This window comes from Lynx canadensis, chromosome C2 (genome assembly GCF_007474595.2).
Source record: "Lynx canadensis isolate LIC74 chromosome C2, mLynCan4.pri.v2, whole genome shotgun sequence".
Classification (NCBI taxonomy): domain Eukaryota; kingdom Metazoa; phylum Chordata; class Mammalia; order Carnivora; family Felidae; genus Lynx; species Lynx canadensis.
Genome location: NC_044311.2, coordinates 29,918,708 through 29,938,518, shown reverse-complemented (window position 1 = coordinate 29,938,518; position 19,811 = coordinate 29,918,708). Strand labels below are relative to the sequence as shown.

Sequence of the window (19,811 nt, the reverse complement as noted above, 5' to 3'; positions counted from 1 at the left end):
AGAGACGGCCCGATCCGGGGGTCCCCCGGAGGCCGGGCCAGGCGGTTCTCTCCCGCCGAGTGTGGGCTCGCGGTGAGCTGGCGGTCGCCCCCAGCCCCGCAGCGCCGCGGGCCCCGCATGACATCAGAGGCTGGGGAGCGCGCAGAGCGCAGGCGCCGACCGAGGAGGGAGACGGGAGGGGGCCGCGGCGCGCGGCTCGAGAGAGCGCTCCTCCGCCCCGCGCGCCGTCCCTGCGCCCCGCTCCGCCCGCGCCTCTCTGTCCGCGCCGCGCCTCGGGCGTCCAGAGCGCGCCCCTCGCACCGCAGCGAGCGCCGCCCGCAGCAGCCCAGCCCCAGCCTCCTCCTCCGCCGCCGCCGCCGCCGCCGGACACGCAGCCGCAGGCCGGGGCCGGGACGCAGCTGGGGAGTCAGGGACGCGCGCAGCCAGCCCTTCCCCCTCCGGCTCCCGCACCGCCGGCCGCCTCCCCTCGCCCTCCTCCTCCCTCCCTGCTCCTTCGCTTCTCCTCCTCCTCCTGCACGGCCCGGCTGCCAGCACCATGTCCGCAGGGGGAGATTTTGGGAACCCACTGAGAAAATTCAAGTTGGTGTTCCTGGGGGAGCAGAGCGGTAAGTACCCCGCTTATTCTCTTGGCTTGGCGCCGCGCCGAGGCGACCCCCGCCGCCAAATCATCCGCCCCGTTAGGGCCCCGGCGCCGGCTCAGAAAGGCCCCTCCAAGCCCGGGCGGAGGGGAGGGATGGAGATGTGGGGGTCGAGGCTGGCTCGGGCGGGGCCAGGCAGGGGAGGGGCCCGGGGTAGGGATGGAGGGGGCGCTGGGCCCCAGGTGGGAGTGAGGGTGGGAGGTGGGGTGCGGGGCGAGAGCTGCGGGGCCGGTGCGGCGCGGCGGGGGGCCGGAGGGCGGCGGCTCGCTCGGTGGCGCCGGCCGGGGCGTGAAAGCGCCGGGCTCGCGGGCTCGCTCGCACTGCGGCACCGGCTGCGGGCGACCGCGCAGGTGGAGGGGTGCCCGCGGGGGCCGGGAGAGGATTGGCGCCCCTCTTCGGAGAACGAGGCGGGGCCGGCGTCTGGTCGGAGGGCTTCCTGCGGACCCTGCCGGACCCATGTTTAATGACGGGCACGTCCGGGCCCTGGAGCCGAGGGCCGCGGGGGAAGGCCAACACCTGTCTCCTGTGGAAAGAGCGGGCGCAGGCTGTAGGGGAACCGGGCGCCTACCTCCCCTGGCCTGCGTCCGACTGGGCACGGAAGGTTCTAGACGCTGCCCTGTGCCAGCGTGCGTTAGTGTCTCTCGGGCTCAGGGTCTGGGCGAGGACAGCTAGGGTTCCCTGGTGCGAGGCCGATTTGGGGGATGGTACAGGGCGCCGCGCACCAAGAGGCGGCGAAGCCTGGCGCTGGGCAGAGAAAGGACCAGGCGACACGCCCTGCCTGGCTTCCCAGCACCCCTCCTGAGAGCGTTGTCGGCGGAGGAGGCTTCCCACCCCCACCTCCCAGCTCACCGCCAGTCTTGGGGGAGGGGAGGTCACCGTGGCAGCCGGCCAGGGGCGGGGGGGGGGGCGGGTTGGGGGAAGGAGACAAACGGCTTCCCTGCCGCCCAGCAGCCTCCCCAGGGAGAGCATCTCTGAAACCCGGGTTGGCCCCAGGGTGGGACGACCAGAGTGAAGAGTGTGGACCCCTCTGACACCTGTAGGAAGGAGTGGTTCTCAGTGCACCTCTCCAGAGGCCTCTCCCCTGGGGCTGCAGAGGCGCAGGCTGGGCCTTGCCCAGCTCACCTCAGGAAGAACGTGGTTGCTGGGGACAGCACCCCCAGCTCTTGTTTTGCAGACCAGTCCAGTTCACCTGGTTTGGTGCCTGTCTGTACAAGGAGCTGAGACACAAGCAACCTTAGGAGGACCTTGTGGGCTCAGGAAACAGTGCTACTGTGGTGTGTGTACATGTGGGTTGTGAAGGTCGCATGGCAGTCTCCTGTGTTGCTGCTCCTGAGATGGATGGTTGAGAGAAGGATGTCAGACATGGTCAGACCCTAACACGGGGGGTGCATCCAGGGGCCAAGCAGGGCATTTCAGAACAAGATCAACTGAGCCAGCCAGTCCTGTGCCCTGGACTCTGAGTTTCTGATTTTAATAGAGTCCAGTTTCAGAGCTCACTTTTCCCATGCTTGCAGGGATTTCAGGGGTCTTCACATCCCAGTGCTTATCTTACCCAGCCTGGAGCCCTGGGAGAGAACTCTGAAGGGATCAGGCATCCTGGGAGTTGAATGCCTACGTGGTTTGCCTTGAGCAGAGTTTGAGGCCTCTCTGAGCCTCAGTTTCTGCCTCTGTGAAATGGTTGCTTGAGGGCACTTCTCTTCCTCCTCCATGTTTCCCCTGTGCCTCTCAAAGGGCCTGGACCCTGGTAGGTTCTCAAGAAACATTTGTTTATCCCAAGTCTGAACTTGCTTCAGTAAAGGACCAGGGCTTTGATGAGACTGTCTCTTGTGAGTTTGAGTGAAAACTCTGGACTCACTCAGAATCTCTTATGGGTTGAGGTCCCTGAGGAGCCTTGCAAACCCCCTTTGTTCCTAAATCACAGAAATGAGAGTTTAGGGCCTTAGAGATAGAGCCCCCACCTTGCATGTGTAGATTAGAACTCTGAGCCCAGGGGTGGGGAGGGCTTGGAGAGAGAGAGAGCCCCCATCGGTGTGTTGCTAGCACTTCTGGGGCTAGAAACCACATCTTCTGTTCCCAATCATTAATGTTGGGAATCAAGATGACCTTGAATTGGGGAAACAAAGAATTGGGGAGCCTTCCAGAGTTGAGGTGAGGATTGCCATTCTCTGACCAGACTTGTGGCTGGGTTAGGTGACCTGGGAGGAATGCTGGGCTATTTGGCTGGGGGCAGGGTTTGTGGGCCCTGGGAACACAGTCATTAGAGACAAAAGACTGCCATCAGTGAGTTTGGCTATTGGCTACTCTGGTTCCTTCTGGCTGGGATCCCTAGGGCCCTGAGAAGCCCTGAGTATATCATTAGTGGGTTGTGTACCTTGTATTCTGCATGGCTTTTGGGACCCCCCAAGTTAGGTGGGGATCATATGCATCCCTGAGCCTGATGGGATGGGGGGGGGATTGCCTTCATAGTCGTTGCTTCTGTCTTGCCTGCACACAGTTTTGTGTGTGTTGATCCTTTGTGCCACTGCAGTCTCTGCAGTGCAAGGAGCCCCTGAGGTCTGGCCCTCCTGCCACCCTGGCTCTCCCTTTCTATGTGACCTCGGAGGGCCCTCACCTTCTATACCTGGGACACTTGGGCCAGCTGAGCTTGACAGAGCCTTCTAGAGGAGCATGCATGGGTCTTCCTATATGAGCTGACTCCCTTGGATAGAGGCCAGGGGAAAGGGCTGGAGGGATGTGGCCTTCCCTTGTTTCCTGTGCCTGCTATAGTGGTGGCATCTCCCTAGACCAGTAGATGAGGACAGCTAGATTCCAAAAAGGAGTACCCAACCCGGAGCCCAGTGATGAGAAGAACACCCTGAAATAGATAATCCCAAGAGGGCATCAAGCCTTCAAAGATACCAGGGCCTGGTTTGAGTGGGAAGACCTTAAGGAACCACTCTAGAGAGAACACCTCTAGCCCAGGAGAGAGCCCACTTCCTGGCAGCAGAATGACGCTGTCCCCTGGACCATGGACTACAGGCTTGCTGTCTGTGTCAATCTGGCAGGGCGTGGGGTTGTGGAAAGGGTGCTGTGGATCTAGAATGAGTAGATTCTTTGCAGTAGGAAGGCTGTGCAATGCTGCTGGTGTTCAGATGGCTCTCTCTGGGCCTTTTGGCCATGCCCTTGTGCTGATGGCAGTGGCAGGGGATGGGGTGGAGGGCGAGGCACACTAATCTCAACTGCGACTTTTGGTGACATCCAGAGAAGAGAGGCATGAGCAGGTGTCTTAGGAAAGAGAGGGGGCCTGGGGGACACATGCCTTCGTCCTAAGTTCAGACGGCATTCTGTGGGGGTTTAGGCTTCCTTCAGTGCATCTGGGTGTGTGGTGGGGACTAGGGATGTGGGATATGCCTGTTGGGTGTTCTAGCCTCTTCTGATCTCCCTTCCCTTTGACTCCTTCTGCCAAAGCAGGAAGATTGAGGGACACCACAAGTTGGGTCTGTGTTCCCAGGCTGAGGCCAGCAGGACAGCTTCTCTCTCTGACCTGCCTTCTCCTTGTCCCTGGCAGTTGTGCTCTGGAGGTGCCATCACAGTGAGCATGATGGGAATGGCATTCTCAGAGTATACAACACAGTGACTGTGCACACAGCTTTGGCCATTTAGTCATTTGTTCACTCATCCCTCTCCCCACCCCCACCCATCACTCTCTCCTTTCCTCCTTCCATCATCCATTTATTTATTTAGTCAGGCCTTTGAGTGTATCCCTGCTTCCCGGAACTTATGGTCCACTGGGGACTTCAGACATTTGTGGATATAATTACAGTAAAGGTCTGTGCAAGCGAAGACAAGAGAACAGCTGCTATGGAAGCACACAGCACAGCGTCCTACCCACCTTTGTCGGCAGGTGTCAGAGATGGCTTCTAAGGCTTCAGAGGAGGAGATGCTTCTATAGGCAACTGGCTGGTGCTCCTTTGGTGGGCTGAGTACAGGGAGTAGGTCTTGCGAGGGGCCCACCCTCTCGAGGGAGCTTTGTCTGTTCTCCCTGCTGTGGAGAAGAAGTGTGTGGGGGTGGGGAGCAAGAGGATGAGGGTGTCTGGCTTGCCAGTGCTGAGGAGGAGCTATCCCCGACTGTCATCCCATTCCTCTGGGTTAAGGAGTCTTCAGTGCCCCTCCACTGCCTGGAGGGCTCCCCCCGCCCCTCCCAAGGCCTGGCTCAGCCTGACCCCTGCCCTCCCACCACACACCACCCATAACCACATAGGGCGCCCTTTGTTGGCCTGGGGATTGTATCTGAAGCCCATCCCGATGTCTCCTTCCCAACACCTCCCAGATCCCCTCCCTCTGCTGTGCCCAGCCCACCTGGGCGCTCACCATGGAGTAGCTTTGGTTTCTTTCTGAGCATTTTTAAAAAACTATCACATGTTGCCCCATGACCTGTCTGTTGTCTCAGTTATTCTGGATTTTTAAATGTTTATTAGCGTTTTAAGAAACAAAACCCCTAACTGAATTTTAAGCCCCTCAAACGTGAATTTAAGCACCTGAGAGGACTAGATCTTAGTTCCTTTCCCCTTCTCCCCATCTGCAGGAGACTTTTGCTCATTAAATATCTGGATTTAAAAATGATGAGATTATCCTCACTGTTTGATATTTACTGATGGTCCATCAGTAGATTAAAAGTGAGGGGAGTCAAGGCAGTTTGAAGCAGGATTCTTCATCCTAACACCTGCTGCTTTCTCAAGCTAGGAGATTTTTACCAGAAACACTTAAAAATCTTTCACACTGGGTTGAAGCCTTTAGCCTTGGTTGTGCCCAACCCATAGTACATCTCACAGAAGGTGAAATTCTCAAGGGACTCTTATCCCCACCACCTTCTCTAAAGAAATAAGAGAAAGCAGTAAGGCCACCAGAGGTGGGAAGGAAGGGATATGCCCAAATGGGATGTTGCCAGAGCTCACTGCGAGATTGGACATAAATCCAGTTGCTCTGTTCCTCAGTTTCTGGGTCTTGTTTTTGCTCCTCCCACTTTTTTCCTTCCTTTCCTCAGTGTCTGGAATGATGGCGGGGTACCTTGGATGTGGGCCCAGAATGTTGGCTTTATTTGTTTAAAGAGGTGTGCATGAGATGAGAAAATCAGATGAGACGCCATGATGAGAATTAACCTGTACTTGGTAGAAGACAAACGTGGCACCCTCCATGCTAAGGGTCAGAGACAAGAGAACTAACCAGAAGAGAGAAATGAGACCGTTAGATTATGTTCTGGCTATGCAGATGTAATAGTACCGTCTTTTTTGTGATCCCATTATCATTTGCAGCCCCCAAATTATAATGAATCCCACTAAGATACAACAAAATAATCTCATTGTCCTTTTTTACTTGTAACATCCATAAACTCAGCCAATGAATATTTAACTTGGTAGGTGTTACTTTGACCTTGCAAACTCCTTGGGGGCAAATCTGAGGGTGGTACCATCTGTGTCCCATCTAGGCTGTGAAGTCTCTCTGTCCTTTACACTCTGTGTCTTCCGCTGTTGCTGAATGAATGAACCATTGAATGTGCAGTGCTGCCTGATCTTAATGTAATGACTTAAAGAAATTATTGGGCAGAACCATTGATCAAGGTGAGAAAAGATTAGGGTAAAAAGCAAAATCCATAGACATCAGAGGTGAACTGCTAGAAAAACTGTGCTGGGCATTTTCTCAACTGTCCACTATCATCCTTTTCCATTTCTCAGCACAGAGAAGAGAAGATAGGGGAGGTTGCCAGGGAGAAGTATCAGACTCACGTTGAGATGGGCAGCTTTGTTAGAGCCAAAAAGACAGGCCCCAGGAAATGGCGCCCCAGGCAAGGCCTGAGGGCGCTGAGGCATAGGCCAGTCTCTGCTGCTTGGGACTCAGAAGGAGAGGAGAAAGATTCATAACACTTATAAACTCCTAGGGGTCTTTATTGTATCTTAGGGCTTGAAATTTCCAGCTTTCCTTTTTATTTTCATAACTTTTGTCCTAAACTAAGTGGGATCTTGTTTTAAAAGTAAACGTTCACTGCTATGAGTACTTTGTCGTTTTGGTGAAGTGATTTATTTTTAGTAGAAAACAGATTTATTCTGGTCTCTTGGTAACAAGACCAGTGGGAGCCCAGGTGACTCAATCACGTGTTCTGGGCCAGGCACCACCTGTTCCCAGGTGGGGGCCTACCCAAGGGACAGGGCAGGGTCCAGGAAAAAACAGATGATATCCTGCTCCTGAGGGCAGAAAAAAGCCTTAAAAGCAAAGGTTACTTCCAGGAAATGCATTAGAACACTGGCCACCTGATGCCCCATAGTTGCTGTGGGTAGTGGGCCAGGGAAGAAGGAAGACTTCAGTTGTGTGCGTTCTGTGATAGAAATCACAGCTTTCTTCCAAGAGCTGGATGGACAGTTTGGGAAAGGGCATGATGCCTTAGTGGGATTTCCCCCAGAGAAAGGGACTTCCAGCATTAGGTTAACCAGCTCACCCAGCTTCCCCTGTGGCTGGAGATGAGGTATGAGGGCAGGTCACAGAGGCTGGCCATGAGCTGGGGCTTTATTCTGAGGGAAGTGGGGAGCTGGTGGAGGATCCTCAGCTGGGGAATGGCTCAGTCACATGTACACCTAGGAAGGATTCTTTATTCTAAGGGTTTGGAGAGGATGATGGGAAATGGAGCTAACCTTCCTGGGTTTCCGTGTTCTTCCTCCAGTTAACCTCAGATGGCATTTAAGAATACACTCTATGCCCTAGGCTCCACACAGGGCACTCTTCTTTCCGGCATCCTGTGATAGATGTGAAATTCTCCCTGTTTTGCATGTCAGGAGACAGGGGTTCAGGGAGAGCAGGTCATGGCCACAGACTTACTGCTAGTGTGAACCCAGTCCTTGAACCCGTAGTCCATGAACCCAGGTCACTATGAGAAGCACATAGTGATCTGTTAGACCTCATGCCTCAAAGGCAGGTTCAGGCCCTGTTGTGGGGAAAAGAGGACAGAACACTGAGGCCTTATAGACAAGAGGTCTCCATAAATGTCTCCTCGGGAATCATGTGCCAAGCTCTTTGCTGAGGAATGGATCACAACATGGGGATGGGTGGGAGGAGGTCTTTGATTCCCTTAGGCTGGTGAGAGGGCACTGGGGCCCTGAACAGAGAGGAGGGCAGGGGGATAGCTCTAAGAAGCAAGCAGTCTCTCCAATCTGATTGAGCTGGATTGCATATCAGACACTGCATTCTTACATAGAATGAACTGCTTATTTGGGGTGGTTTGAAGGGAGTTGGTTGGAGAGGATGTGGGGCAGTTAAAGCCTTCCCAAGTCAGTCCTGCACACCATGAACAAGATGTCATCTGGGTTCTAGCTGAGAACTAAATCCTAGGAAGGGAAGAACCAATCAAACTAAGTGGCTGGTTCCCACCTGCTCTGGGGTAACCCTTCTCCTGGCCTCATCCTCCCTTCAGGCCTGGAGATATCAGGGCCCAGAGATCCTGATTCTGTTTGGGGTCAACCACCAGCAGCCTCTGTGGTTGGATAAGCCCACGGTGTTCTCTGGCTTTCTCAGTATATCCTCAGAAGCTGCTGGATGGATGACCACTTAGGCTGATGGAGCTCTAACTCTGGTCCTGTAATTCACAGCTAGCTCAGGGTATGATGCCAAGCCAGTAACACTCTCAGCCTGGAGATTGCACTGCTGGCTAGAGAGGTCAGAGGAACTGCAGAGATGAAGGCATGTAATCAGAGCCTCTGCTAATTATATCCCCCCAAACTCCCCTGGACAGCCCCAGTGCAGAGTCCTCTCCAGTCTGCTACCTCTTTTTCTGGGAGGCATTCTTGGCCCTCTTCCCTGGTGTGCCCCCAGGGCGCTGTGGCTCCTCTCTTCTGACGGTGTGTTTGACTCAGGTTGCCAGGCAATCGGGATGGGGCTATCCTGCCCTCCCTGCTGGCGGGCAGTTACTCCATACCGAGGACCTTTGGTGAGGACAGCAGAACAGGTGACAGCTCCCAGGTACCCCTACTCCAGGATACTTCTTTCTGCAGCCAGGTGGGTGTGTGTGGTAAGCAGAGAGGGCTGGGAAAGGGCTGGCACCAACAGGGGTGTGCAGTCACCCTACCAGACCAGCCCCAGCTCCTGCTCCAGCACCATCACTTACTGGTGCTCCTAAGCCCTGCACTTCTGCCCCAGCCCCACTTCTCACTCTCTGGGTGGTGCTGGGATATAACAGGACCACCCTGTGCTCATTTTTCTCATCAGACAGCAGGGCAATCCCTACCTTGTTGAGGTTGCATGAAGATCTAATACATCAGTACATGGCGCACGGTGAATGCTCAAGTGATAGGTAATTTTGTTAATGAAACAGTGACAGCAATCCCCCCTTTTATAGATGAATGAGAGAGAAGTAGGGTGGAGGTTTTGAGAATCACCCATTGGTCCTCTTGTGTAGTGAGCTGCATAGCCTACATCCTTGTGATCTGATGAGTGGAGCTGTGTACCCATTTTATAAACAAAGAAAGTGCGTCTCGAAGAAGGAAAGGCTTTAGCACAGACTGCAGGACCCAGAACGGTTACTGCTAACTGGGAGGAGCTCCCAGGCCTCTGACTCCCTGGTTGGCATTTTTCCACTGCCCGTCCCAGCAGAATTGGGACAGATTCACCTAGCCTTGCTCTGCTGGGCCCCCACAGCTGCTCCCAGGAAGAGCACCTCATCTTCACGGCTCTGTAACTTCCCCAAGGACAAGGAGTGCAGCCTGGGTAGACCACAGGGGCTGAGGCTTTGCCATGTTGTGATTAGAACAGTGCTTGGTGAGGTAGGCAGGTGATAAATCTCAGCCAGTGTTAATGTGACTATTAAAGCACACAAGCAAGGCTGTGGGAGTGGTCTGCTGGGGGAGTCAGGGAAGGCTTCCCAGAGGAGGTTTTGCATAGTGAGAGGGAATTCATAGGCACACAAGGGAGGCATCTTGAGCAGAGGGCCCAACTATGCCAAGGTTGGGGGCTGGGAGGGGCTTGGAGCTTCTGGGGGAATTGGGTGTAGTTCAAGGTGACTGGACTCTGGCGTAGGTGTGGGAGGTGAGGTCGTGAGCATAGTTAGAAAAAATCATTGAACCTGGAGAAGTGGGCAGGTTCAGGCCTCAGAGAATCTTGCTTCTACACACAGGGTCTGTGTCTTCCCTGCAGGCAGTGGGGACCCCCGGGTGGTTTTGACCAAGGAGGGACATGCTCATGGATTAGAAGACAAAGATGAATATGGCCTGATTGGAGGCAAGAGATGCAGGCAGCCTGAGCCAGGCCATGCAGGGAACAGTCAGAGAATGGAACACAGAGGAGGGTTTGTGAGCCTGAGCTTCCAGCTCTGAGATTTAGACCTCTGGGTACATAGATTTTATTGGTTCTTTCTCTATGTGGTGAAAACTTTGGGGCAATGAAGGGTTGTAGGGGAGGGGCTCCTGTCCTTCTCTACAAGGCCACACTGTACTCAGATGTACCCAAACTGGCCTCCTTGAACTCCTCTGTCCTTCCTGCCTCCACAATGCCCTGGGTCCCCTGACTGCTTCTGTCCGCCAAAGGGGTGCTCCAGGGCTGCTGGCTGCCCTTCCAGACTCTTCCCCTCTGCCACCTGCTCAGGTTGGTTATTAGATAACTGTACCCCTAGCCTCCTGGTCTTTGGGTATGTGAACTTGCCTGCCTCTCTGGTCATTGGGTGCGTGAGCTCCCCTGGTCCTTTGTGCGGCCTCTTATCACTCCTTCCCTTTCTGGGTTCCTTTTCCAACAGATGCTTGACCCGCTGTCTTTGCTTTCTCCCATGGATTCCCTTGCTCTTCTCTGATGAATTCTAGCTCCCCAATAAGCTTAGGGGCCTGTGAAAACTTGAGGGAGGGCAGCATTATATAAGGGAGAGCCCCTCTCCCTGACTTGGAGACAGAAACCCAACCTCAAGTGGCTGCACAAAAAGTGAATGGCAAGAGCCAGGGAGCCAGGGTAGAGGCAGGGGACTGCCATCCTGAACCCAGCCCTAGACCAGAGAGGGCAGCCTGTTCAGGTTAGTTGATGCAGTCCCCCGCCCGTGGGTCAGCTCATGGTCTATTCTCAAGGACTGAAACCTCACCCTGCAAAGCCCTGGTGACCCCTGCTCCCTGTCCCTCCTGTCTTCTGCTCAGGCAGTGCCCATGCACGTTAGTAAGCACCCAGCTGGGTATTCCTTTGTCAGTGTGGCTAGTGAGTGAAGAATATCCTAATTGTCAGTAATCAAGCACATTTTAGTCACTGCCCATGGCCCCTCTGAGCAGTGCCAGATTAATCGTCTGAGGTCACAGTGGGTAAGGAGACCCGTCCCCTTGCTTGGTGCTCAGCAGAGGTGTCACCATTGCCTGGAGTTGCTGGCCTGGAGAAAAATAGACCCCGAAGCTGGCCACAAGCAGCTCAATGCAGCTTTGACCATTTGAACCCCTTCTGGTTCCTCCATTGCCCCTACCCCTGGGGCAGAGGCAGGACCAAGAGACCCATCCCTGGTTCAGGACTGAAGAGCTGTGATGGTGGCCTCCACACGAGAGACAGGTCCCACTGAGGATTGTGTGCTACTTTGGAGAGACGTGGAGAAAATGTTCTGTTCTGACCCTGTTGATGAGCAGGGAGTAAACACTGTGCAGAAGAGATTAAGTGAAGCATTTAGAACAAGTGTTTCTTGTTTCCCCATCCAGTGAAGGGAGAGGGCTAGGAGGACAGAACGGGGAAGGGAGAGCCATGGAAGTGCTGAGATGGGGAAGGGACGTGCTCTCACCAGACACAGATGGACCTAGGTGTGCCAGTCACAGGGCTTGTGGGCCAGCACTGGTGCCTTGGGAAAACCAGGGTGGTTTGCAGCTCTGGGTGGCAGTGCCGTGCATCCCAGGTTCTGTCCAAATAGAATGAAGGGCTGGAGGTTCCCGTGGAGGCACTGGTGTGTGCTGGGTACAGGAGTGAGGGGTCGAGGACAAGGTGAGGAACCAGGGCTGTGGCTGCTGCTGTGAGGAGGGTTGAGGACCGCCAGCCAGGTAGAGCCGGAGTGGAGAGAAAGGCTCTTACCTTGTCCTGGGGGATGAGAGAGGATGTTCAGCAGCACCAGTGCTCCAGTGCTGGGCTTCAAGGAGCAGACGCAGTTTTGTCCCTCCCTCCCAGAGTCAGGTTGGCTCTGCCCCACTGGGACCCTGCAGTTCCCAGCTCAGGCGGCTGTGAGTAGGGTCAAGTCTTGGGACCAGGAGATCTTTGTTTAGTTCTGCTCTTCTCTGAGTAGAGAGCACCTCTGAGAAGGTTTCTTTTTAGGGAGAAAAAAGGCTCCTCCCAAATTAGTCAATTTTTATGATTGAATACCTGTAGCACCAGGATCCAGCAGTTCTCTGATTCCAGTTAAGTCTCCCCTCCCCTCCCCCACATCCAGCCAAAGCACTGCGGCTGCTGCCCAGATAGGAAGATAATACAGTCCTGAAAAAGTGCCCAGCTAACCTCCCACCTTGGTTCTCTCGCATTTACGTCAGAAGAGGGCAGAGCCCAGCTCTCTCCTGCCTCCATCATGCAGCAGAAGGGCCACTCAGCCAGCGTTCTGGTCTGGAGAGCTCGTCCATCCACCTCAGCTTGGGGAGGGCTGGATGTGATGTGCAAGAACTGTGCAGAGCAGTGTGCAAATGCACGATGTAGTCGACACAACAGGGGCCCGGCTTTGCCCCCATTCCCCCCAGCCTCTGTCCCAGGCCATCTTTTAGCTTCTGCCTTGAGGCAGAGAGACCCATGAGATTCTGCTGCAGGCGACCAAGCCACTCACCACTATAGGAGAGGAAGCAGAGACTGAGTGAAGAGTAGAGGTGGTGTCTCTTAGGAACGTGTAAATGTGAGTGCGGCAGATGTGACCTCAGGTGACGCCGAATGAGTCATGCCCTTGCATAGCACTCCCCTTGAATGCACATGGAAACTGAGGCTTGCCTCTGGCCAGTATGGTATGGCAGAGGTGATGGGTGTCCCTCCCATGGTTATTTCTGCAGAAGACCCCTCTTGCTGGCCTTGAAGACATGAGCTGCCATGTGTGAGAAGCCCTGTGAGGGGTCATGTGGCAGAGAACTATGGGTGGCCTCTAGGAAATAAGAGTGGCCTCTGGCTGGCAGCCCCACCAAATTGGAACAAGCCACAAGGAACTGAATTCTGTCAACAATCACAGGAGCTTGGAAGAGGATGCCAAGCCCCAGAAAGAAGTGTAGCCTTGCTGATACCGTGATTACAACCTTGTGAGTCCCTGAGCAGAGGACCCAGCTAAACCATGCCCAGACTTCTGCCCACAGAAGATAATCAGTGTGTGTTACTTTAAGCCGCTAAGGTTGTGGTGTTTATTACACAATAACCAATAACTAATACAGATGGGGTGAAGATTTTCCAGGGAGGAGACACCTTAGCGATGCCTTTGTTTTGCAGACAAGGAGTTAGAGCATCTAGGAAGGGGCCAGGACCTGCCCCAGGTTAAGCAGCTGACTGAGGCCACCCAAAGCAGATAAGAGGGAGGCCCCTGGGAGTGGGGTCCTGTTTCCTGCTCTGCTCTTGCTCTTTCTTCATGTGGCCTTGAACAAGCCCTCTTGCTCCCTGGGCCCCCAGTTTTCCTGTCACATGCTGCATCATGTCACATGTCAGGACTGGATCAGACTTTTATCTAGCTGCTTTTTTGCCATGACTTGGTATTTTGCGGCCACTCAGATCTGTATTCCTTCTAGAACCCAGGCTTTTGTGCTTTAGTGCAGTTTACTCTGTGCTGCTCCTTGGCACTTCCTGTGTTGCGTGTTTCTACTGGGACTTTAGGAGGCTGGATCTCCTTGTCCTGAGCACACTTTGGAAAGCCTTATGGACTCAGAGAAACCTCTGAAGTGGAGATCTGACTGTGAACCAGGAGAGATCCTGTCTGACCATGACCCTGGTGCTCTATGATTCTGGGCAGGTAGCCCCCTTCTCTGACCTCACATCTCCTCAGCTCAGTGAGGGACTTGAGCAAGATTAAATCTAGAATCCTTGATGACTCATGCCACTTCTGGTGCAGCTTTTGAGAGGGCTTCTTAGGGAACCAGAGCTTGTGGGATGGGGACTGGGTGAGCCTGGCTACCATCTCCTTGTCCTGGTCCCCAGGCGTCCAAGTCCAGAGGGCAGACCTCAGTATTGACTCAGGTCCCGCTGTTCCCTCCCTCCAGCCTGGCCCTCTGACCACCCCAGTGCCTGGCCAGCAGTTGTCCCTGATTCACAAGGGCTGGAGACACAGTGCACCTCTACCTGCTGGGTGGTCCTGTGCCCACTCCCAGGCCTAGGGTCCTGGATATCTAGAAGCCTTCTCTACCTCCATAACAATGATCCCCATCTCTCAACTTCACCAGGAAGCCATCCCCGCTCCCCAAGTGAATTGTGAGCAGGTGACCTTGAGTCACCTCCTGAGAGTAGGAGGAGGCTTCTTTCTTTTGACTTAAGGGGGAGTCTGCAGGGGCTGGGATTGTGCCTGGTTGCCCCCTTGTCAAAGCAACAAGGCGAGCAGCAGTGGGCAGGCTGTGTGAGAGTATACACAGGAGAGAAGAAGCCATGGCCAATGGGAGTGCCAAGAACAGTTCCCTATGCTCATGGAGACCTCAGAGACCACACCTGTGGATGTCCAGCCCAGGGGCTTCTCAAGGGGGCTGGAGATCCAGGAAGGTTCCCTGCCTACATTAGCCTGCACTCTGAACTGCCACCTTCCATCTGCCTAAACAAGGTTGCTCTCTTGGCCAGACCATAGCAGTGCCATCATGGATGGGTGCTGGGGGTCCATTGTCACAGGACCACTCTCATTAGTCCTCAGCTGACAACCTGTGAAACACACGCCATGCCTCTCAGCACTGCCTGCCCGTTCTCACTACCCCACCCTTCTCTCCCTGTTAGTGAGGCTTTTACCATCAACAACACCAGCAATATGCTTCAGGAAGAAAGGATAAACATGAGCATGCATACTACTTTGCCAAACTCCATGCTGTGGATGGGCCAAGAGTTCCTATCAGTTAAATAAACTACCAAATTGCATTAACACCAGCCTTGTCAAAAAATCAGCTGCTGGTGGGAATTTAGCATGTGCTCTCTCCTCTCAAACAAACATACATATCCTCACTATGAATTCATTCTTCATAGCACCTGTGCTGCTGCTCGGGCATGTGGACATGACTGGCCTGTGTAGGGTCTGAATGGAGTTAGGCTGAGTTTCAGGCTGTTCTGCCTACCCCACCCTGGCTCTCCAGGGAAGCCATGCCAGAGGGTAACTGTGTGTGCTGTGTGGGGGCTGTAGCTGGCACTCAAAGCTAGCAGGTACTGGTGCTGCCGTTGGGACCTGGAGGGGAGACCCTGCACCTTTTTGAAGCTGATAGGAGTGTTTGAGATGCATCAGTGAGGCAGAGAAGGTCCTGACAGCAGGTGCACTAGTTGTGGTCAGGACCAGCTCTGCAGTCCACACAAACTGTATGGTCAAGTCTCAGGTGGTTGTCAAGAGGTCCTGCAGATGCTGTCTTGACAAGGTTCTTAGTTTCACAGCTAAGTCACCAGGGGGATTGGAGAGTTCCCACACACACTGCAGGATTGACCATGCTGGATTGACCATGGCACCTGCTGGATGGACCATGTGTGTGTGTGTCTCTGTATATGTATTTGCATGCCTCTCGGTGCACGTGCACATGTGGTGGTTACACATGGGCTCTGCCCACTGAGCTGATCTGTCCAGGATTGCTCAGCCTCCTGGCCCATGGTTAGAAGGGTTCACAGCAGCTTCCCACCTAGGTTCTGGTTCTGTAGAAGACTAAGTTGATGCCAAATGCACTTACATTCTGGTTTCTTAGGAAAGCATCATGTGGACCAGAATGTTTAATAAATCAGAACAAGCCATTTGCTGAATGTGCCAGGAATCTGAGAGTCATGGGTGTGTGTGTGTATGTGCATAATTTTTAAAAAATCACCATATTTTTTTCTTTAACTTTTTATTTTGACATAATTTTAGGCCTTTAGGAAAGTTGCACGAATAGTACAAAGTCTTCCCATGTGTGTCTTTCACCCAGAATGTTAACTTTTTACTGCTCTCGTAGAATTCATAATATGAGAGACGAGGGTAGGCATTTCTGCCCACATTATACATATGAGGAAGCTAAGCCTCAGAGAGGATAGTAACTAACCCAAGCAAATAAGTGACAGAGCCAGGATTAAAATCCAGATCTCTCAGATTTTTAAGTGCATGTACGCATGAGTGTGCAGGTGTCCTCCTCTGCCCAAAGAACTTTCTTCCTTGTGTTGTGGGTCTGCTAGCAGTGAATTGTTTTGGCATTTGATTCCTTTTTTCACCTTCATTTTTATTTTTATTTATTTATTTTTAAATATTTCTAAATGTTTGTTTTGAGAGAGGGAGAGAGAGAGAGCACATGTACATAAGCGGGAGAGGGGCAGAGAGAGAGGGAGACAAAGAATCCCAAGCAGATTCCAAGCTGTCAGTGCAGAGCCCAGTGAGGGGCTCAATCTCACCAACTGTGAGATCATGAACTAAACTGAAATCAAGAGTCAGACACTTAACTGACTGAACCACCCAGGCATCCCTCACCTTTTTAAAAAGACTTTTGCTAGGTATAGAATTCTGTGTTGACAACATTTTTCTTTTAGTACTTCAAAAATGTCACTTCATTTTCTTACAGTTTGCATGTTTCTGACAAGGTAACAAAAATTCTTTTCTTCCATGTTTTGTTAGGTCTGTGATCCAACCTACTGTTGTTATTTTTATTTACAAAGCCAATGATCTTTTAAAGATGTTTTTCAAAGATGATATTTTTAAGCCCCAACATGGGGCTTGAACATACAACCCAAAAATCAAGAATTGCATGCTCTACCAACTAGCCAGCCAGGCACCCCAAACATTTTTAAATAATATGAAAGAAATATTACATATTTCACCGTTATTAATCATTTGTTGTGTTCATCATTCCTTTGTGTAGATCCACAATTCCATCTGGTGTCATTTCACTTTTGCCTGAGGACTTCCTTTAACATTTCTCATTGTGAGAATCTGTTGGTGATGAAATCTATCAGCGTTTGAATGTTTGAAAAAGTCTTTATTTCATCTTTGTTTTTGACAATACATATCTGAAAGTTATTAACCTCGAGTTTTAGGTTAATAGTACTTTATGGATTTTGCTCCATTGTCTTCCTGCTTGCATTGTTTCTGAGGAGAAATTGCTGTCTTTTTATCTTTGTTTCTATGTACATAATGTGTCTTTTTTCCCTGGCTGCTTTTGTGATTCTCTATCACTGATTCTGTGCAAATGGGTTATGATGTGCCTTGGTTTCTTTTATGTTTCCTTTGCCTGGGATTCATTGAACTTTTTGGATATGTGTGTTTAAAGTTTCATTCAAGTTTCAAATATTTTTAGTTATTATTTCTTCAAATATTTTTCCCTGTCACCACTCCCACGCAACCAGTCCTTTGAGGACTTTAATTACATATATGTTAGTCCACTTGACATCATTCCACAGCTCACTGGGCTTCCAATCATTTATTTCTATTCTCTTTTTTTCTCTTTGTTTCATTTTAAATATCACTGTGTCTTTAAATTCATTGATCTTTTCTTCTGCAGTTAATCTGGGATTAATCTCTTGTTAATCCCATCCAGTGTATCCAGAAGTTTGATTTATGTCTTTTTAAATGTCTTCCACATCTCTGTTTAACTTTTTGAACATATGAAATGGAGTTATAAAAATTCTTTAATGTCTTTGCTGATTTGTCAAACTGTGTCAGTTTGGGGCTGATTTTCATTGTTTTTTTTCCTCCTCATTAAGGATCTATTTTATTGGTTCTTTGCATGTCTAGTTATTTTTTATTGGGTGGTAGACATTTTGAATTTTGCCATGTTGTGTGTTGGATAGGTTTCGTATTCCTTTAAGTATTCTTAAGATTTGTTAGCTGGGACTGAAGTGGTGCTTAGTCTGGTGCTAATTACCACCCACTATGGAGGTGTTCTTTGCATGCCTGGTAATTTTTTTCTTGAATGCTAGATATTGTGAGTTTTGCATGGTATGTATTGGATAGTTTTTGTGTTCCTATAAATATCCTTAAGATTTGTTAACTGGGATTGGAGTGGTGCTCACTAGAGTGGGGCTAATTATTGCCCACTACTGAGGCACAGCCCAGTGTCCCACAAATGATGAGGCTTTCTACTCTGACTGGTAGGAACAGGCACTATCCCCAGGTCTGTGTGGATGCCAAACAGTTTCCTTTAATCCATATGGGTGGCTCTTTCCCTAGTCTTGGTAGTTTCCTTACACACATTTGCTGATGCATCATCAGCTGAATACTGAGAATGTTCTGGAGTTCCCTCTCTCCCTCTCTCCCTCTCTCTCAGTGTGTGTGTGTGTGTGTGTGTGTGTGTGTGTGTGTGTGTCTCCCTCCTCTCCAGCACTGTGTCCTGTGAACTCTAGCTGCATTGTTTTCTCTGGACTCTAAGCACTGTCTCCTCAACTCAGGGAGTCCACCTGGCTCCACCCTCCATGTGCTATGGCCCAGAATATCCTCAGAGCAACAATTTGAGTTGTGGGGTTCACATACTTTGTTTTGTGTCTCTTAGGGTTTACTGTCCTTTATTGCTTACTATACAGTGTCTTGAAAATCATTGTTTCATATATTTTGTATGCATTTTAGTTGTTTCAAGTGAGAGTATAAATCTGGTCCCTGTTATTCCATCTTGATCATAAGCTTAAGTCCTGGACCTTGGTTTTTCATTTAATCATTTATTTGTAGGAAACACTGGTCTGGACCCATGACTATGAACGGTGACTTGGGTAGGGGGTGTTATTGGGGCTGGTTAGCATCTTTGATTTTCATCAGTGATGGTCATCCAGTTGATTATATAAGTATGTAAATTTCTGCCTCATGATTTCTGCCCTCCAGACTCTTTTCAAGAACTTTATGCTGCCCAGCTCTTATAAAAAGCTCAGTATTGGGGTGCCTGGGTGGCTCAGTCGGTTAAGCATCAGATTCTTGATTTTGGCTCAGGTCATGATCTCACAGTTCATGGAATCGAGTCTCACATTGGTCTCTGCCAATGTGGAGCAGCGTGGAGCCTGCTTGAGATTCTCTCTCTCTGCCCCTCCCTCTCTTGTGTACATGCTTTCTCTCTAAATCAATGAGCATTTTTTATTCTTAAAAAAGCTCAGTATTAGCAACTAGTTTGTTTTTTCTCGTGAGTGCTGTGAATCTTACAGTTGGTCATGATTTTGGTTTTGGTTTTGGGTGTTTTTTGGTTTTTGGTTTGTTTTTTGTTGTTGTTGTTGTTTTGTTTGCTTGCTTGTTTTTGCTTTGACTGCCAGGGAGCTCAGATAATTTCTTAGTCTCACTTCCTGGCTGGGGTAAGATATCATAAGATGTATTTCTGTAAACAAACTCTTTACTCCAGCCTTCTCTTTTTAGCTTACTTATTTTTTGCCTTATATCTCTCTCAGAATTCTTAGTTAGAAACAAGAGACATCTGCTCTCACTATCCAGCTGATTTGAGCAAAGCCAACAGTAAATGTATTAGAGCAATGATTGGGAAGTTCAGAGTCTCTGGGAGGGTCAGAGAGCTAGGCCCAGAGCACCAGCCTGAGTCACACCAGGACTGGTCCAGGGGGAGACACGGTTCCTGTGCTGGATATGGGCAAGAGCTCTTGCTCAAACCCACATCAGGGCTACCTCTGTATGCAGACCCAGAGGGGGTCCCAGCCCCCCCTAGATTCATGTTGGTCATTTTTGGTGGAGTCTCATGTGAGGGTCCAATGGGAGAGCCTAGGTCATATGTCTATAACATGGCTGCAAGAGAGGCTCCTATACTGGGGGGGATGGCTTTGGACCTCCTCAAACATAGGAGGGGTATTCAAAAAGATTGGGAGGCTATTCAGTATTGCTATTGATACATAGCTATGATATCCTAATATTATTTTAAACAGTTATATTTTCTTTTTTTTTTTTCAACGTTTATTTATTTTTGGGACAGAGAGAGACAGAGCATGAACGGGGGAGGGGCAGAGAGAGAGGGAGACACAGAGTCGGAAACAGGCTCCAGGCTCTGAGCCATCAGCCCAGAGCCCGACGCGGGGCTCGAACTCACGGACCGCGAGATCGTGACCTGGCTGAAGTCGGACGCTTAACCGACTGCGCCACCCAGGCGCCCC

The 19,811-nt window shown here is 51.2% G+C and overlaps 1 protein-coding gene across 1 annotated transcript in view; it reads left to right on the top strand.

Moving 5' to 3' along the window:
- The first annotated feature begins 385 nt into the window (after positions 1 to 385).
- Positions 386 to 19,811, top strand: part of RAB6B (RAB6B, member RAS oncogene family) — a 57,334-nt gene continuing 37,908 nt past the window's right edge. The window contains 1 exon segment of the mRNA XM_030328885.1: positions 386 to 605. Coding sequence (XP_030184745.1) covers positions 536 to 605 — 70 coding nt within the window. The 5' untranslated portion in view covers positions 386 to 535.